This window comes from Cryptomeria japonica, chromosome 7 (assembly GCF_030272615.1).
Source record: "Cryptomeria japonica chromosome 7, Sugi_1.0, whole genome shotgun sequence".
NCBI lineage: Eukaryota > Viridiplantae > Streptophyta > Pinopsida > Cupressales > Cupressaceae > Cryptomeria > Cryptomeria japonica.
Genome location: NC_081411.1, coordinates 817,072,615 through 817,088,590, shown reverse-complemented (window position 1 = coordinate 817,088,590; position 15,976 = coordinate 817,072,615). Strand labels below are relative to the sequence as shown.

General features: G+C 32.3%; 1 protein-coding gene across 1 annotated transcript in view; it reads left to right on the top strand.

Moving 5' to 3' along the window:
- Positions 1-7,765: 7,765 nt before the first annotated feature.
- Positions 7,766-15,976, top strand: part of LOC131041804 (N-terminal acetyltransferase B complex auxiliary subunit NAA25) — a 77,372-nt gene continuing 69,161 nt past the window's right edge. Inside the window, exons 1-4 of the mRNA XM_057975018.2 lie at positions 7,766-8,057; positions 10,559-10,697; positions 10,826-10,944; positions 11,087-11,161. Coding sequence (XP_057831001.1) covers positions 7,911-8,057; positions 10,559-10,697; positions 10,826-10,944; positions 11,087-11,161 — 480 coding nt within the window. The 5' untranslated portion in view covers positions 7,766-7,910. The remainder of the gene's footprint in view (positions 8,058-10,558; positions 10,698-10,825; positions 10,945-11,086; positions 11,162-15,976) is intronic.

Below are 15,976 nucleotides of genomic sequence, written 5' to 3'. Positions count from 1 at the left end.
AGTTAATTGTGGTTGAGAACTGGGAGGATTTGCAAGATGAGTTTGACTATATCCAATCTTTTTAACTGTGTAATCTCTTATTAAATGGTCATTTTGTCTATAGAAGAAGAAAGCATTATGCTTACTAAGATAATTTATTGGCTGGAAAAATTCAAACTCGGGTCCAACTAGCTTAATACTATTAATAAGTTAGTTTTTCAAGTCCATTTTAACATAGGCTATTGGATGAACCCTAAGGCTAGGAAAACTTATCAAAACTATTCTTGCAGCAGATGACTCTCCCAAGTTATGAAACTATTTCTTTAAGAAAAAAGTCTAAGTGGCAGATTAAGAAAAGGTAGGTCAATCCACATCGGGTATTTAGACTTAGAGGGACTCTCAAGATGAATATCCAAAGTCCAAGCCTGTAAGTAACAAATTTTCCCACAGATAACCTAAGTTCTATATCGAAGGACTATTTGTACATCATTAACAAATTTAAACTCGTAGGAAACATACCCTTTGCCCAACCCTCTCAAGGCTTCAATTTCCCACCTTTTACTTTTCTAATTAAATCTAGCTCATTCACTAAAATCACTTTCAGATGAAATGCCCTTCAAAGAGAACAAAATTATAAACCTATGCACATTCTGCAATAGAACCAACCACATCATCATGAAGGAGATATGCTAATGTATTACCCTCATTCAATTTCTCCTCCATTTCTTTATCTCCAGTCGCTTGTGTTTTCACTTTTGTATTAAATTTTTTTTTTGCACCCTCATTGTTTATTACAAAAGCTAGCCCTCCCTTATCTCCCTTAATATCTTTCATTGTTAGGTCAATTGTTACATTTTCACCATCATTTTGAGAAAGGGTTTCACTCTTTTGATTGTCCCCCACATCTCCCATTAGATCTCCCATCGCCTTCCTTCTCTCCACTTTCAGTTGCATAGCCACAAGATTACAATCTGACATATGAAAACACTCCACCTACCTATGAAAAGGATCCTTGCTGCACCTTTGAGTAGCGGCCAAGGAAAGTAGAAACGCTAGATTTTGTCTACTTATTTACCAATTGGAACTGCAACACACCAACTAGGGTTACAAAATGGCCTTACTTCTTTAGCACTCTCTCTTAATAAAAGTTTTTGCATCCTTTACAAATTAATCATCAAACATTATAATCAATAAAAATCATTTTACAATCTAAAATTAGTCCATTTAAGACTTAATTCATATATTTCATTTAAAAATAAAAAATATCAAATCTCATTAATTTCTTTATCAAACATTAATCAACCATATATCTTTTTAAAATTTGAAGTTAACTAATCCATTTAATACTTTATTCTTAATTTTCATTTAAAAAATATCCAGAACTTCCATTTTAAAAATATCCACATTAATTTATTTCTTTGTAGAAAATCTTTTTAGAATGTGAATCTAATATATTTATGCCTTCATCTTAGATCTCTTATAAAAACTAGCATATCGATATTTAAAAAACAAAATCTAAGTAAGATACGCTGAGAGATATCAAATTATGAAAATATTTAATATTCATACATAATAATAATAAAAATTTTATTAGTAGTAAGTTTAAATTGAAATGGTTGAATACATCATTTAGACGTTACAGAAAATTGAAGATTTTCAAACAAAATTTAAATTAGGTATTAATAAATAGACACGTAAAACTATAAATAGTATTCAATTGAATTTTGTTTGGATAAATTTTGAATAAATAATTAAAAAATAGAATGATTCGATCAAATTATTTGTCACAATATAAGTCATTAATAAAAGTAAAAATTGGGAAAAACAGAATACATTGGAACAAAAATTTAATTGTTTTTGATATTAACAAGCAACAAAACAAGGTTGATGTTACTATAAACAACAACCCAAAAGATGTAAAGTTGACGACAAAAACAAAGAAGCAAAAAAATACATTACATCAATTATCTTCTAAAAACTTTATCTATTTTCTTTGGCCTTTCGCTTTGCAAGTTGTCTACCAATTTTCATTTTTTCGTAATGCTCATATGTGAATGCTGACATTATTCTAAGGCCTTCTAGAGATTTTACTCAAGACACTGTCATAAATGTCAATCCCGTTCTTTCAATTGGTCTTATATCAATTGTGGCTTTTGATAGAGTGGACCCCTAAGATTTATGTATAGTCAATGCCCATGCCAATCTCAATGGTAGTTGAAATGTCTTGCCCCTTTGTATTGGTGTTATTAGAATTATACTTGGATGATGATCTTCGAATGATATTCCTATATAATTGTCAAATTCAACAATGACATGTGATGGTGGTTCAGGTGGAGAACTTCCTGATTTATAGATAATCTTTCGAACATATCTCAAAGCTCCATTTTCAAGTCCTTCTCGTGTCCTTCTTGTATCCAAAGATTTGAAGTCAACACCACCCTCGAATTCCTTATGATTAACATTTCTAGATCAAGTTCATCATTTGAAAAATCTTCTTCTTAATGTGCACTTCCTACTTTTGTTGCAAGACTACGCACAATAGGATTAATTGGGGTTCTTGTCATAAGTAATCTTCAGTCATCAATTTGTGGGTTTGTATCTCTTAGGTTTGTCAAAAGTTGACGAAACCTTTGTTGTTGATTATTTTATCCATCTTGTCTGAATATTTTATCTAACGTAACCATAGTTTTGAATTCTTGTCACAATAACTTTGCCCGTCTATTGCTGTCATATGCTGGTCTATCATTGACTGGAAACGATTGGCCCAAATCTCCAACCAAAATAATAGATATACTTGAAAGAGGACAGATAAAAAAATATTTTAAATTATGTAATAAAATTATAAAAAATTCATATTTATGAATAATAATAAATATAATATAAAATAGTTGTCTTGATTAGTCGTAACGAAAGATCGATCTGCAAAGCTTATGTGTGCATTTTGTGGGAATGCTTGTCGAAGTCAAGAATCTATATCTTCCAACACGTTTTTACCAATAAAGCTCATTTCATCAATCAAAACGTATTTGATATGTGCTATATATTCTTGAAAGTTTGCAAGTTTTGTTCCTTCTAGCTGAAAGAAGTCTCGTATTGAGATTCTCAATTTTGACTGAACTGTAGAGGCTCCTATATTGAATATTGCAACTCCTATTGGTGCAAGTAATAGAAGGGGAGAACGACCTGGTATTGCCTCATTTTTGAGGGCTTGACTAATGGAATCAATCAGATACAACTTTCTCATTCCTTGTACTATTCACCTTCATATTCATGAGACCAATCTGTATATCTATCAATGTCTCTTCTTCCCAACATATCTATTTCAGAAACTTGTATATTTTGACTTTGATGCAACATAGATAAAATTTCCCATACATTCTCTATGGTATTTATTTGAATAGGTTCATTGTCTTCAATTTCAAAATCATTGGTATTTTCAACATTTTCTTCAGCCATTGTTCGTTCCATGTGCCAAGCATTATAGTTGAATGACTCTCACTTTTCTATTACAGAGTCATGATCATGACCAATATATCTTTCTATGTCATGAAATGGTTTCTACAACAATAACTTTGAAAAATAGAAGTCAATCTATTTATCTGAGTCACATGGAGGAATGAATACATACCTAGGGAAAATTTTGACAATAGATGCACTTTACCTTGGCTCCCATTTGTTGTCTCTTTTTTCGTTTAGGATTATAAATACATGACCTAGCTGCATCAATCAATGAGACATGTTCTATGGAAGGAGTCTTTGTTTTATATCCATCAATGAGAGATATTGCTTCTTCTTCGTCTCTCTCTTCAATATATACAACTATAGGTTTAAACACCTCACGTAAAACATTTAGATTAACAAATCTTCTATCACTTTCTACTAATGAAAGTTCTAACAACATGTGACATGTTTCTTGAACTCCAATGTCTCTTTTTATGGCTATCTTGGTTAGAAGCCTTCTATATGCTCGTGCAGCTAAATCATCCAGGTTTTCCATGTTTGAAAGACACATCAACACTTGGCTATATGTTTTTGAGATTTTTTCTGCTTTTGCGACATACTTTGCAATATATTTGATTACAACATGCTTGGAAAGAACATATCGCCAATCTATATTTTCATAATTTTAATATTTAAATATGTGATTTTTTTTTTGACTAATTAAATAGTTACTTGCAAACCATCATACCTATTTTTTTTTTAGCCATGCACCCTCCCTACACATCGTTTGTTGCTCTACAAAGTTTGGTATTTGTTCATACTCACGCTCAATATAGCTCCTTTCGAGCACCAAACTAGAAACAACAATTGGAAGACCAAGGGTCACAACTTAGAAATCCACTTTAAACACCAATGGAAGACCAAGAGTCACAACTTAGAATTCTACACAAAGGTGTCCCTCATGGGAATTGAACTTGGGTCTCCACATTGAGAACTCAATGCTTTAACCAACTAAGCTCAACCCCTTAGACATTCTTATACAATTTTTATATTTTAATTAGCTAAAATTTAACTATGTTTAAATTACTTAATTTAATTTGAGTTACTTAATTTAAATTAATTTAAACTATTTAATTTAATTTATTAATTTATGTGATACGTGTAAAGAAACTTAACTTTAGTTTCTTCTTTTTTCTAAAGAAAAAAAACTATTTTATTTAATTTAATTGAAGTTGTTTTATTTGATTTTTAATTTTTTTAATCAGCTTAAATTTTATAATGTTTATTTTATTATTAGTTTTTTAATTTAACAAAATTCACTTTGTTTTATGAAAAATATTTGCTTTTCTTAAAAGATATTATTTTTATATTTATCTTTTAGTATCTTCAAGTTAGTTTTTAGTTTTATTATTAAACAGAGAAACTTAACTTTAATTTCTCTTTTAATAAATAAAACTATTTAATTTAATTTAAACTATTTAATTTAAGTTAAGTTGTTTTATTTAATTTTTTAATTCTTATACAATTCTTAAATTTCACTATATTTAAATTATTTAATTTAAGTTACTTAATTTCAATTAATTTAAATTAGTTAATTTAATTGATACGTGTAAAGAAACTTAACATTAGTTTCTTCGTTTTCCAAAGAAAGAACTATTTAATTGAATTTCGTTTTAGTTATTTAATTTAATTTATTTAAATTATTTAATTTAATTTAAGTTGTTTTATTTGATTTTTTTTATTGATAATAGTATGATTTTATTAATAATTAAGGAAAGTTTACAATTCAACAAGAGAAGACAACAACACCACCAACCAAAAATAATGCAGAGACCACCCACCCAAACCACCCTTAGAGGTAAACAACCAAAAAACCCATGCAACTACCACCCCAAACCCATATACAATACCAACGAGTGTACAAAAATCGCTTTGCACACCATCCCACATGGAGAAATTTATAAAATTATAATGTTTGCAAACACAATTACAAACGAGATTTAACCCCATAGACCAAAATTAAATACATTATTAAACAAAAACAAACCACTGGAAGCTACCCAGAAAGAAGTCTAGGGTGTGCTCACCACCTGCTTCCTTTTACTCAGCCCGCGCCCACCACCTTCCATCTCTCGCGCCTCCTCTATCGTGTGTTGTAAAGCAACATCAACCTTCATCAAATCCACAAACACTTTCAAGGCTTCCCAGCCAATGCACGCCTCTTCTCTGAAACGGGCTTTCCAGGCATCGTTATACCACCTCACAAAGGGAACAAAATCAATCTCGGCTATTTGATGAAAATTCTCAACACATTCACAAATGTCAAAGCCAGCTCCCGGGACTGCCCACTCAAGGATTGACTCCATTCCCAGGAGGTAATCTTTCAACAAAATTGCATTCATCACCTTCTTGATTGGTTCCATAGTGCTTTCCAATTCCAACCACCACACCAAGATAAGAGAATACATATCCATGCTGGTTTTGTATCGAAAAACCACCACCAATAGATTCTTCCAGAGTTCATTAAACACGCTTCACCAATCTTTCATCTTTGGAGAGAAAGATTCCAAACAAATGCTTCTCTGAAATTGGTATGAGAAAAGGATAGAGTTGTTTCTTAGTCTTCAATGTGAAGTTCGCCTCCATAACTTTGTTTTTACAATGGAGCCACTCCACCAACCTCCGTTAATGTTCAACTTCACACTACATCATAGGGAAAAAACTGGACAAAAATACTTGGAACCACAAAAATTAAGAGCCTAATAAATTCCCCACTTAAACACCACAAATGTAGAGCACTGTCATTATACTCCACCGCCCTTCAAGCAAGAAAGCAGAGATTGCATGCTTCCCAAGGGAGGAAAACTACAAGTGCATTTAAAGCACGTACTGACAACAAAGAATATAAACATTCTCAACCAACGGTTCCCAATCAAAAGGACTTGGAATTAAATCACACTCATGCTCGCACAATCTCCAAGCAATATCAATTAATTCGAAACGAAGTACCCCCATCTCCTCCACATGACACAAGATATAGTGATGCCATTATACAACTAGGCTGACTAGTGTACTTCCTTGTCAGCATTATCCCACCAACGAGTTACAAAATGGTCCAATTCACATGCCACATTGGACAAAAAGTCTGCCACCCCATTCCCTACTCTTCTAATATGCGAAATGCAAAAATCTTGAAATGCAATCAACTTGGAGCAAATAATTCAGACGTATTTATTAATCCGCCAACTTGGAGAAGAGCCCTTCAAAATTGCATCAATTACAATTTTGGAATCACCTTCTAAATGCACCTTAGGAATTTTTAAATTACTCGCCAATTCAACCGCCAACAATGTAGCTTGTGCTTCCACTTCATTATTGGTCCCATCCTGCAGCCTCTGAGCTCCTTTAATTAATATCTTGCCTTTCGCATTGCAAGCTACACATCTGGCACTTGAGATACCTAGGTTGCCTCTTGAAGTCCCATCAAAATTTACCTTGATCCATCCTCGCTCTGGCTTAACCCAAACACTATCCGAGTTCTTGCCAACACTAAGATCAGCCTTAGAAAGCCCATGAACATGCCTGTTTTATTTGATTTTTTAACTCTTATACAATTCTTAAATTTTAATTAGCTTAAATTTTACTATGTTAGAATTATTTAATTTAATTTAAGCTATTTTTTTTAAATTTAATTTAATTTAAGTTATTTTATTTGATTTTTAAATTCTTATGTAAATTTTAAATTTTAATCAACTTAAATTTTACTATGTTTAAATTACTTATTTCAATTAATTTAAATTATTTAATTTAATATATTAATCGAAGTGTTGCGTGTAAAGAAACTTAACTTTAGTTTTTTCTTTTTCTAAAGCAAGAAAACTATTTAATTTAATTTATGTTAAGTTGTTTTATTTGATTTTTAAAAAAAAAATTAATCAATTTAAATTTTACAATATTTAAATTATTTAATTAATTTAAATTTAAATTATTGTATTTAATTTTTTTGTTTTTGAATTATTATTATTATTTTAGTTTTTAGTTATTTAAATTAATTTTATTTATTACTTTTTTTTTTAACTAGTTAACACGTGGAAGCCCAAAATAATTGAATTGAATTGATAGTATTTTAAGTTATTTAATTTAAGTACACATCAAATTAAATAGTTTTAGTTTTTATTCATGCATTATGTGAGTTAATAAAACATTAATCAATAGAAAATCTTTTAATAATCTTTTTTAAATCGAAAGACCTTGATTAATTGGCCGTTTTTGAAATAGGTATACGATTAAATTAGATTTTAAAAATTTTAATTTTTTTTTCCCGGAAGGTGAAAGATAGCTGATTGCTCCGGGTGGAAAAAAATAACATTCTATTCTAACCTATTTTCAGCGTTTTTGTTATTGGAGAATCGTCCAAACCCTAGAATAGTATTTAGAGTTTCAGTCGCTGAGTAAAACTCTGGTTATTTTGAGTTTTGGAGAATGCAATAATGAGTTCAAAGCTTTTGGTAGCAGGGGGGATAGCAGAGAGGCGTGTGCGGCCTCTCTGGGATGCCATTGATACTCGACAGTACAAAAACGCGCTCAAGCTTGCCAATACATTGTTAGCAAAACATCCAGATTCTCCTTACATCTTGGTAAGTACTTTCACTTCTTCCAAACTACAAAAAAATCATCTTTTTGAAGTTCCCCTTTAAGTAATTTATCTACTTGGTTTGTTCAATTTTGTCTGAGGTGTGTATTGCCTCTAATGTGTGAGTTAATCTTGGATAACGTTCGTAAATGTGTTCCATAATCTTTATATCATCATGTTTGTTTTCTCTTTTTTTCTTTTTTTTTGAATTTAGTTTGATAAATACTGGATGAGTTTACAGGCTATTGTTATCACTACCCTACTGCTCTGGCATATGTCCATTGGAATTGCTGGTAGCTTGTCGAGTATCGGTGGCATTAATTGATTGTTGAGTGATTGAAAGAATTTAACAAGTATTGGTTAAAAGTGATAAAATTATGATAAATGGCAATTGCGATGAAGTTCTCCATGGTCTCAAAGGCCTTAATTTTGGCCTGGTGATGAGCGGTCTGCCCCTTGAGCTTGCCAACATTGTCAGGGCCTACCATCCACAGATCTTTTTATCTGGTTTTATAAAGCAAAACATAAAAATTATTTTAGGCTGTGCCATATGGAAAAAAAAGCTCTGTTTTTTCCCTTTATTTGTTTTGAAATAACAAAAATAACCTTTTTTTCTAAATTTTATGAATTTTTTAGCATTTTTAAAACTCACAATTAAATCTTTAGCAAGCGAATTCCATTTATACTTTTGTTTTACTGAGACAATTGTGACTTTAAGTAATGCTGCTTTGATCAAAAGAGATTAATATGTTTTCTAAATTCATTCTCTATGCGATTCATATTTACGCTTGTATTGATGATTCCAGTCTTCTAGTCAAAATTTTGGGCTGCTGAGTTTTCAAACTATGATCACAGCAAATTGCAAGTTCTAAAAGTGCGCGTGGGCCTGAAAACAGAATTAATGAAAAATATCAATGTGTTTTGTTTCAGGAATACCAAAAAAGCATTATAATTTTATTATTTCTAAATTAAAGCGAAATTTGTTTTGTAAATCTTATGGATGATTTTTAAAGCAAATTTACACTTTTTTAGGTTTGTATTTATGTTTGGTGAAATCTACAATTTTGCTTTGGAAATCACCAAACATTGTGACTGAGAAAGTATCAATATTGGTCATTTAGTGTACACCGGAATTGTGGTATACTGACCTTGCTTGCCCAGAAACATGTATCCATTATTGGATATGAATATGGATATAGTGCGGCTGGATGGTTTGCATGAACTGTATTCTTTTAGAGCTTATATTTAGGCCGTATCCGTGTCTGGATATGGTACCACACTGTCTGGTGCAGTGGTGTAAGATATGGTTATGGACTTGTGAGAGACATCGAAAACTTGACAGACATAAAAAAGAAAAGATTAAAAAAAGGAAAGAAACACATTAAATATCTCATTCACTCACATATATTTAAATCAATAAAAACACAGAATGTAACAAAATAATTAGGATAAAGTAAAATATTAATTTTTTATTCACAAATTTTTATGTTATGTTTTAATTTTGAAAACCTTTAGATGTATAAATATGGATAGAGCAAATGATTGCCAGACTTAGCTGTAACTGTAACATATGGTTTTGAAAATCTGCTCTATCTGTATTTGATATCATATCCATTTCAATGCAACTTTGGTGTATGCCACACAATATTTCAAGACATGCATGTTTTGTTTGTAATTGGTACAGGATGATAGTCATTTTTTCTTTCCCTTTTGAAATCTTGAAGCCATGTCCAGACAATGTGTTCTGATTGCTACTGGGAAGTCTTCAATTTGAGGATACTGCAAAGTACATTATTACCTTTGAGTGTAGCTCCACCAGCATTTATCAGATTGTCACTCTCTTCTAACAATGTTGCTAGATTATATTGCTGGGTATACAGTTGTGACGACTCTGCACATGCTCTTTCAGTTTCTGTAACTGGTGATTGTTAAGGGTCCCTCTTATTATTAGAAATATCAAGATTTACAGGGTGACAGCCTTCCATTACTTGGTTTCAAATTTTGTATCCAGTTTCATATAACATTTTGTGAACTTTTCCATGAAATTTGCAATATATGAGGAGAATGCAGGATACTTTGTTAGCTTTGAGGATATCTATGTCAGCACTTTTCAGGATGCCACTTTTCTAACATAATTGTCATATTATAGTGCTGGAAAAATAGTTGCAATGACTCTACACATTTCCCTTTCAGTTTCTGTGACTGATGATGAAGGGTCTCACTTGTATACCACAAAGACAAATACTTTTAAGTGGTTGCCTATTTTTGCAATCTCTTAGGATTTTCTGACTAACATGCTTTTATTTTTGTTTGTTCATCTGATGTGGTTTTTTTAAGGATTTCACTTGCTGCATTGATCAATTTTAGTTAGTCATACACATTTATATAACCTATATCAATTCATCCATTGTTATGGTTGACATTTTTTTAATGGAGTAATGATCTTTCAACCTGTAGATAATTTAATGAATATCCCTTTCTATTTGTTATGCTCTTCAACTACAGGCTCTTAAGGCTTTGGTTTTAGAGAGGATGGGAAAGCTAGAGGAATCGTTGCCTCTCTGCTTAAATGCTAAGGATGCCGGTCCTGTTGATGACCTTACTCTCAGTACGCTGCAGATAGTATTTCAACGGCTCGATTGTTGTATGTGCATTATTTAATTGTAATTTGTGATTCATGTGCATGTTTTAACTTTTATCTATCTGTTGGAATTTTCATCTTTTTCTTTTTAATGAAATTGGATTTATTAATTTCATGTTTTGCCGATGTAGTGGATCTTGCAACCTCTTGCTACGAGCATGCCTGTGCAAAGTTGCCAAACAACTTAGATTTAATGATGGGTCTCTTCAATTGTTATGTACGTGAATATTCATATGTAAAGCAACAACAGGTAGAATGATGTGCTGAAGATTTACTTTCTAATATTATCAACTCATTATTTCGTGTTTTAGCTACATAAGTTATCTGCAAGAATTCTAAATTAATTTTTTAATTCTTGAACGGTAGCAACTAAATTTTAATTCTCTTGGCAGACAGCTATGAAAATGTACAAGCTTGTTGGTGAGGAGAGATTCCTACTGTGGGCTGTATGCAGTATTCAGCTGCAGGTGTTTTATAATAAATCACATCTTTTTTGCTTTTATTTATTTTTTAAGGGAATTGTGTGTTCCATAGAAGGAAACTTAATATAAGAAAAGCTATCTTGGATCAGTTTTCTTTATTTTGAATTGATATTCTGTAGAAATATCATCTGATAATCATATGGCTTCTCTTTCAGAATATTTCCACAAGACGAAAGAGTTTTGGTTTTTGAAAGATGCACATAAATTAATAGATTTCATATATCTATCTCTCCTATTAGATAATACTTAATAGTGAAGGCATTTTACATAGAGCTGCGTGGTCACGGATATGGATACAATTATTTTTCAAGGCCCCTTCATATGGATACAACTATTTTGCAAGGCCTCCTATTAGTGATATGGCTCAATGTTGCATTCGTTAAAAAACACATGGATATGTATGAAATGGCTCCTTCGACAGAAATGATTGAAGCAGCTGCTGGAAGGTGTAATGTCCCCTACTAGATTTAGGCCTATTCTAACCATAATCAATCCATCTCAACCTACTTGTGACATAAACTAAGTTGATTAGGAGACAAAACTATGAATCAAGTCAATAATATTCCCTAGTTCCAATTAATTTATCAATTATTAATGAGCAAATAGTTCATCTATTATACTAGATAATCAATCTATCATTCATAATTCTAGGTCTCATTCCCCAACCTCTTAAATACTGGTAGTCTTAACAGAAAAACATACTTTTCTTTCTGTTATTAACTTATGAAGTCTTCCTGATTTATATTCCAACATTAGTTTGTCGGATCAAACAATATTCTTTTATATTTATATATGTACTTGTATATATTTTATATTATATTTTTCTAAGTTACCAGGTTCGCCCTTGGACCCCTCTGGTACTGGTCTTGTTTCGAACGGGTTCTTGGTTCGGGTCCGGTTCGGATTGGGTTTGAAAAACCCAGAGGTGGTTCGTCCCTGGTCGAACCCGGGTCGAACCCAGTCGAACCCGAGTGGTTCTAGAGGTGGTTTAGTATATGTGTATTCCAACCTACGTCTTCTTTCACACAAACAATGTGACTACACACAAGGGGAAACGAAGATGTGGGATATAGAGCTAGAGCATACTGATTTGGATGCTCCCGCTTCTCATTTTCTTGCATTGACACTTGATGACTCGGATATCGAGCCAACTTATAGTGCAAGTGCAAGTGGCATTGGCTCATCTAATGTCAATGTCAATGAGGAGGAGGAGGAGGAGGAGGAGGAGGATGAATTAGATGATCCATTTGATGATTAAACTTTATATTGTTGAAAGTTGAAACAATGATACTTGAATATTTTGTCATTTTGATATCAAACTTGATGTATATGATGCTATTATGGTATCATCATGATGCTATGATTACAAGCTTATGTTTGTTTTGTTGTTTATATGATGCTATGTGACATGCAAATTTTAATTCATGCTTATAGGCTTCACAAATATCAAAATATATATATATATATATATAAAATATACATGTTTTTGTACTAACGAATCCAAACCCCTTTTCAAAATTTTGCTGTACCGGCATACCAGGTTCTTTGAGCCCAAACCGGTGCCCGAACCCGAACCGGTAACTTAGATATTTTTACATTATATATATATCTATATATATATATACTCAGATATCAACATTATACGTATTACTGTAGAGCAGTTCTCACAAGTACTATAATAATCATAATTATTATTTTGTTATTAATATTTGTATTATTATTAAATTCTTATTATTAGTGTTATTATTAAATCCTGTATATGAGCCAGCGGCTTCAGACACAATCACATATTAAGTACGTCCCATGCATATCAGCAAGAACAAAGATGTTACTGCCTGTAACATAATAACAGTTCTGATCTGATCTGATCCATTGTCTGACCCCCTTTTATGAGTACAGACTATAGGATAATCCCCCATCTATAAGATGGTTGCCGATAACACACCAATCTTGGTTGCTTGAATTGTATATTTATATCTTCTCATAGATTGTGAGAAGTCACAACCCCTCACATGCTTACAACTGTTTGTAAAAGAGGTGACTGTTCGTAATTAATGTTTTGCGGGACCTTATTGAATCTTAACCTTCCCTCCAATCGCATCTTAACACTCGATCAATGGTTTTATTGTGGCTTTGGTAATTGCTATCGTGAGGAAGGAGGGGCGATTATCAATATTTGATACGAGCCGTATTATCAGTATCATTGCCTGAGGTTATTGTTGGTTTTATGATGAAATCGCTGCTTGTTTATATTCACTGTTATCGCTGCTTCATCCGATACCTTTGCTAATCTTTAATCATTAACCAGTGTGTTACTTCTTATATGTAATACACACCCTGTAGCCTAATAATTCGTGCCTTAATGATGATCGATCCATTCCTCCATTGCTCCTCAAAATATGTATATATATATCATATATCGACACAGTCTTTCTTTATTGTCAATCATTGTCTTAATCGCTGCACATATAAACAAATCCCAGTCACTGATATTTATATAAATTAATCTTCCAATAAAACTGTTGTTTGGTGTTTATTGTTTAAAACAATTTCAATCGCTACATCTTGATTCTCAAGAGAGATTGTTGCATTGCTAAGTTTGACCGCTAAACAATAATTGATCTAAACGATTCTTATTCAGTTTGCCACCCGAACTTCTCATACTACTCAGTGTTTAGCGTTGTGTTTCAGAAAATTGTGAAGTCTTAGGAATGAGAAGAGTTTCTGAGTAATAATAATATATATTCTTGAACTTTTCTGATTTCGCTGATAGCTTCAAAGTAGCAACAGTCTATATGTAATGTTTATAATAATATTGATTTATTCTTATTTGAATATTTTCAGAATATTATTATTAATGAATGTTAATTAAATAATAATGTTTAATAAATAATTAAGTATTAAATAATTTCATTTAATTTTCTATTAATAAATATTATATTAATAATATTTATTTCATTAACGTTTTATATATATAATGATCAGTGGGGGGGGGATATGACAGAAGGTATGCCTGCTTGTTTAGACGTTACTGGTGGATCTGGTTTAGGTGTTCTTGATTTGATCTGGACGAGATGGTGGCTCTGCACCTGCCTATCCTTGCTTTGATACTGCTATTGCCCTATTATTCTTATATTGCATACACTTGGGGGACTATTCATCTATTCCTTATGAATGCACATTCGGGAGCTGCGACCATGTCAAATTTTAAAAATTATTTTAAATAAGATAATATTTAAATATAATGAACTACATGCAAATTTAGAAATAAATATTATTGTACTTACAAAAATTTAGATACTTATAAAAATAATAAATATACTTAAAAATAATATTACAATTTTATATCGCTCAGAGGGGTGGCATAGTTGGTTAAAGGTTTCCAGTCTCGGTCTATGAGGTCTTGAGGTCGACACCAACTTGGATTTACCCAATAGACTAGTCACACCTCAACTAATCTGAATAGATGGGTTGGGTCGCAGGAACACCTTGGGTAACCAAAAAGATGCAAATTACATTGGTTTGTATCACTACTGTATTGCATATGTCAGAGATCTTCCATATATTCAAAAAATTACCCAAAAGAATCAAATCCCCCTAACCTGCTTCTGCAGATAACAAAAGGTTGTCTACACAACAATATATGCTACGATGATTCCCAAAAAACCCTATCAACTCACTAGACTTCTAACATGCTGGTCTTTGGATTGAGGCATCACATCAAGGCTTTTTTTTGTCTCCTTCGCCTGTATTTTGTGGCTCCTCCAACATTCCTTTAACAAATTCCAACCACATGCCACTGGTCTTCATTCATACTGGTGCCCTAGATTATGAAGGGTTGCAATGGGTAGTTAAACATGCAATTGATGTTGAACACTACTAGATGCTGAGAGGGTGGGGTGAATCAACATATACTAAAACTTGATTAGATTAAATCATTCGTTCTTTTAAGTCTTCAAAACATCATTCATCGCACATGCATAAAAGGAAATAACGGAAACAATAAGTACATCCACACAAGAACACTAGGATTTTTATGTGGAAAACCCAAATTGGGAAAAACCTCGGCGAGAGTTGCACTCACAATATATATATATATACACACACACATATAAATGAAAGTTGTTTACAAAGATTTAGGCCACAGGCCAGGGAGTTCATTTCTCTTGACTTGCAGGCTAAGGCGCACAACCTTAGGGCAAGATACAAAAAGGACTTGCATAGCTGAAGATCACTTCTTCAAATATCTATATCTATATATCTATCTATATATATGTGTATATATATATAGACACACACACACACATATGAAAGTTGTTTACAAAGATTTAGGCCACAGGCCAGGGAGCTCATTGCTCTTCACTTGCAAGCTAAGGCGCACAACCTTAGGGCAAGATACAAAAAGGACTTGCATAGCTGAAGATCACTTCCTCATATATATATATCAAAGTTGTTTACAAAGATTTAGGCCACAACCCAGGGAGCTCATTGCTCTTGACTTGTAGGCTAAGGCGCATAACCTTAGGGCAAGATACAAAAGGACTTGAACAGTTGAAGATCACTTCTTTAGAGCAAGATATATATATCAAAGTTGTTTACAAAGATTTAGGCCACAAGCCAGGGAGCTCATTTCTCCTGACTTGCAGGATAAGGCACACAACCGTAGGATAAGATACAATAGGACTTGCACAGTTGAAGATCACTTCTTCAAAGTAAGATACAAAACATTTGTCCAGACACAATAAAGATAGGAGATTGAACTGCAAGGGATTGACATCTACCAATATGCGGATAATAATT